At 35.8% G+C, this 5056-nt stretch overlaps 1 protein-coding gene across 2 annotated transcripts in view; it reads right to left on the reverse strand.

The window, feature by feature from the left end:
• Positions 1–3271, reverse strand: part of LOC103023320 (choline transporter-like protein 4) — a 57983-nt gene extending 54712 nt beyond the window's left edge. The window contains exon 1 of one of the 2 annotated variants that reach the window (XM_049472901.1): positions 3092–3271. In XM_049472901.1, coding sequence (XP_049328858.1) covers positions 3092–3128 — 37 coding nt within the window. In that variant the 5' untranslated portion in view covers positions 3129–3271. The remainder of the gene's footprint in view (positions 1–3091) is intronic. The other variant, XM_049472902.1, reaches the window with a different exon arrangement.
• Between the last annotated feature and the right edge of the window lie 1785 nt (positions 3272–5056).

The following is a 5056-nucleotide window of genomic DNA, read 5'->3' on the forward strand; positions in this document are numbered from 1 at the left end:
GAACAGCCGAGTGCAAAATCCCAAATTATATTATCATCATTAACATTTTAATATTTTAACATTATAGTCATTAAAGCTTTTAGATAAATGTGTTTTGTGGAGGGGTGGGTTAGTGCACTATAGGACTCTGTAGGCGTGGCCTAAGCTTTTGTTCTTAATGGCTTTATTTTTTCTCCTTATATTACTTTTACTTTTATACTTTAGGTACTTTTTAAACCAGTACTTTTTTAAAAATACCTTTACTTAAAGAAGTATTTTATTAAACCCTAGTATCTATACTTCTACCTACAGAGTAATCACACCTGGAGGCAATAATGAGATGATAATTAGTGGTTGTAGCTCTCCAGGATTAGCTGCTAGGATACACTACTTCATTGAAGTACAGCCCAGAAACACAGAAGACATTCAGAGCAGTTTGGAGGACGCAGCTGATGTATCCTTCACGGCCCTCAGTTACAATTCAATGCACTCATCCAATATGAAAGAAAAAAAGAAAAACGGCAACATGAAAATTGGACGAAAGCGTCAGGAAACTAATCATGTTCGTTTAAAAATGTTTTTAAATTATTTTACACCTCAGTGTGATCACATGACATCACGATAAAGCCTTGTAACCCTGCGTTCACACTGGCAGGCGACAGGCAACCATTAATTTCCTATGAAGAACACAAGATCACAAGCACGGCGTGTGAAGCGATATTCTAAGCGACATACTGGCCAAACAAATGTTTTAGACCAATCACAGACAAGGAGGTACAAGGTCCTCAGCTTTTGCTCTATGAAGGTTTGATTCCCACCGTTATTCGTTCATATCCCAGCAGTGTGAACAGTAGGGGTGGGCGATATGGCCCTAAAATAATATGACAATATTTTTCATGGTATTTTCGTGATAAAAATACTCTTGGCGATAAGACAAAACAGTGAACTAAATTCTCAAGAATACACTACTGCAATAAAATTAAAATTATTACTTGTATTACTGCATACATATTGCACAGCCTTAACGGAGATATTAAAAAACAGCAGTGAAATAAATGATACTGGACCGATATAATCTATGGTCTCTAGTAGATTTAGGATAGGAAATAAGAACAGTGTGAAAAAAGTAGTACCCTGATGAGATCATTAGGGGTGGTTGATATGACACCATATTTCAGGGAATAAAATCATTCACGATATTCAACAATATTGGCGATATTATCACGAACAATACGATATGGCACATCCCTAATGAACAGTTCTAAAAATAGCAGAGAGGATTATAGCTGCTCTTTCTGCTCGCAGTTTTGCTCAAATACTGGGAAATTTGGAGGAAAATGAAGCGTGGAAGAAAGTAGTGGATAGCTCAATAGATAAATAGCCAGCATGCTAACTGGACATGCCAATACACGCCCACTCGAGACAGCGCGGATATCCTCAAACAGCCTCAAACACACCCACAAGAGACAAAAACAATTAAGAAATATATTGCGATATATATTTTGACCATTTCGTCCAGCACTATAAAAAACATTGATCCAAACAACATAAATCTACTGATCATGTTCTTGATATTGAGTGTACAACCTGTAAAAATTCTTAACAGTGTTTGCATGCAGTTTTAGTGAAACTAAAGCAAATGTAATTTAAAATATATTTAATTAAAAAATATTAATTAGCCATATATCTCATATATATGTTTAAATGTTCCTACATAAATGTTTAAACTACATTTAAAGTATATTCAACAGATTTCTGGCCAATTTCATACACTGCAAACACATATGTGACTAATAATATAGAAATATATGAGCATGTGGGATATATTTCAATTGTACATATAATTATTTTCTGTGTGCTACTGTAGTTCACTCCTTCCACTCTGCTGGAGTGTTTTTCTCACACGACAGATAAAATAAATAAATAAAAAATAAAATAATATATTTAATATATTTTATATATATATATATTTCTGTGTGGGTTAATTTTTATTGTTAGGACATAAAAGTTGTATATTTGTTACATGAAAAAACAACTTAAGTTAAACAAGTTAAGTTAAACTTAAGGTTAAAGTAGTTTTTTTCTTACAACATACCCAGAAAATAAATATATTGTATTGTATTCCTTTATAAGTAAAATGCTTTTTAAATATTTAAAAATATACTGTTTCATCTGATACAATTGCAGAACACTAAGGAAAAAGTTTTCAAATAGATATGTAGAATCATTTTTAAAATAATTATTTCCTGTGTTATATTAAGCTCCATTACAGATTTATATTTATTAACTTGGCCAAAATATTTTACTACATCTAATGAAACTGATTTTTTTTAAAACTGGATTTTAAAAGTAAACAATATAGTTTAAATGTATCACACAAATTAAGGAACGCATCATTTTATATTTAATTCCTCTGTGGGTTAATACATTTTATTTGAGGATATAATGTACAGTATGATAATATATTTCTGATATATTTGAAAGTAATTTGCCTAAGAAGGAATACAGGTCCATATATTTCTTTCCTTGTTTACTACTAGACTAAGAAGACACTCGAGACACTTAAGAAGACACTCAAAACTAAAATTAAATATATATATATATTAAATATATATTAAAAGAAAATGAATATGTAAATACATGTGAAAAGTATGAAAATGGCAAAAGTATTTTTCCTAAAAATATAAGCATATATATGGGCGAGTATTACTTTAAACATATTTGTTTTTGATTCACTGTTTACTTTCAAATCAAAACACTTTTTATTGTGGGGTTCATAGGTTAATACTCATTTTTCAGGATTATAAAGTAGTATTTTATTTGATTACTTTTGCTGATGAAAGTGTTTATTACACGTAATCCACTGTTATTACAGTACAGATAGAGATATACTGGATTTAAGCAGTTTTATCCATTTTACTAAATATAACAGCTTTAATGTGAGTCTGAATGTGATGCAGGTGAGCTCAGGTGTTTCCTGCAGGTGAGTCTGATTACCTGATGTTAGAAATGATCAGACTGTAACACAAACAGCGCCATAACAACCAGTTTATCAACCAGTTTACCTCCAGTTCACCTCCAGTTCAACACCCAGTTCACCAGCGTTACTCACCATACTCAGCCTGCTGCTCTTCCTTCTTCCCTCCCATTCTGATCTGAAGATCCACCACTGTCCTAAACCGTCTCTAAAAACCCTAAAAACACCAAAACCCTCGCGAACTGCAGCGCTCCTGCTCCTCAGCCTCCTCTACAGCTCCAATCTCTCCCTCTCCAGCGGTTACCAGCCCGCTGACGTCACCGAGCACCTGCAGCCCGATGCTGCTCACCTGGTACTCAAACGCCACGCCCACTTCCCCCCAAACTCTACTCACCTACGCCCTCTGGCGGTACTGTGTCTGTATGCATGCAACACCAACCTAACTCCCTGTGCCTCCACACACCTGTCTACTTCCTTGGAACTCACTTATTGGCCACTTTATTAGAAACACCTACATACTTACCTACTAGGGTTTTAATAACTGGCCACTTTATTGGAAACGCTTACCTATCTACCTACATGGACTTCACTCATTGGCCTCCTGATTGGAAACACCTGTCCACTTCCTTGGACTTTACTCATTGGCCACTTTATTAGAAACACCTGCCTATTTACGTTCATGTGGTTCCCATTATTGTTCACTTACCTTCATTCACTGGCCACTTTATTGGAAACACCTGTCTAGTTCCCTGGACTTCACTCATTGGCCACTTTATTAGAAACACCTACCTACATAGTTACTTTCTAGCGTTTTAATAACTGGCCAATTTATTGGAAACACTTGCCTATACACCTCGTTGTGCTTCCAAGCTGTGGCCAATTTATCAGAAACACCTACTGCCTTCTAGAGTTTCAATAACTGGCCACTTTATTAGAAACACCTGCCTACATACTTATCTCCTATGGTTTCAACTCCTACCCAACAACCTCCTTGGACTTTTCTCATTGGCCACTTTATTGGAAACACCTGCCTATCTACCTTCTTTTGGTTCCAACTATTGGCCACTTTATTAAACATATCTGTGTACCTCCCTAGTCATCACTCACTGGCCACTTTATTGGAAACACCCTCCTATAAACCTCATTGTGCTTCCATGCTGTGGCCAATTTATTAGAAACACTTACCCACTTGCCTTCTAGAGATTCAGCAACTGGCCACTTTATTAGAAACACCTATCTTTACTTACTAGCCACTTTATTAGAAACACCTAATTACATACTTATCTCCTATGGTTTCAACACCTACCCACCAATCTCCTTGGACTTACTAACTGGCCACTTTACTGGAAACGTCTGTCTATCTACCTGCTTGGACTTCACTCATTGGCCACTTTATAAGAAACACTTACCCTCACTTACTGGCCACTTTATTGGAAACACCTGTCTACTTTCCTTGGACTTCACTCATTGGCCACTTTATTGGAAACACATACCCACCTACCTCCTTGAACTTTATTAGAAACACCAACCTACTTACCTCCTAGAGTTTCAAAAACTGGTCAATTTATTAGAAACACCTGTCTAACTCTTTCTCGACTTCACAAACTGGCCACTTTATTAGAAACACCTACCTACGTACATGCTTACTTCCAAGGGTTTCAGTAGCTGGCCACTTTATTGGAAACACCTGCCTATAAACCTCATTGTGCTTCCACATTGTGGCCAATTTATTAGAAACACTTACCTATGTACCTTTGAGAGTTTCAATTACTGGCCACTTTATTAGAAACTCACCTATCTACATACTTCTAATACATTTTTAATATCTACCCACCTACCTACGTGAACTTTACTGACTGGCCACTTTATTGGAAACACCTGCCTATATACCCTGATTGTGCTTCCACTCTGTGGCCAATTTATTAGAAACGCTTACCTACTTACCTTCTAGAGTTTCAATAACTGGCCACTTTATTAGAAACATAACGTTACTCACTGGATACTTATCTCCTATGGTTTCAACACCTACTCACAAACCTTTTTCATTGGCCACTTTATTAGAAACACTAAAAGCTAGAGGTAAAAACAAGAATAAGCCAC

This window comes from Astyanax mexicanus, unplaced genomic scaffold, assembly GCF_023375975.1.
Source record: "Astyanax mexicanus isolate ESR-SI-001 unplaced genomic scaffold, AstMex3_surface scaffold_31, whole genome shotgun sequence".
NCBI classification, from domain to species: Eukaryota; Metazoa; Chordata; class Actinopteri; order Characiformes; family Acestrorhamphidae; genus Astyanax; species Astyanax mexicanus.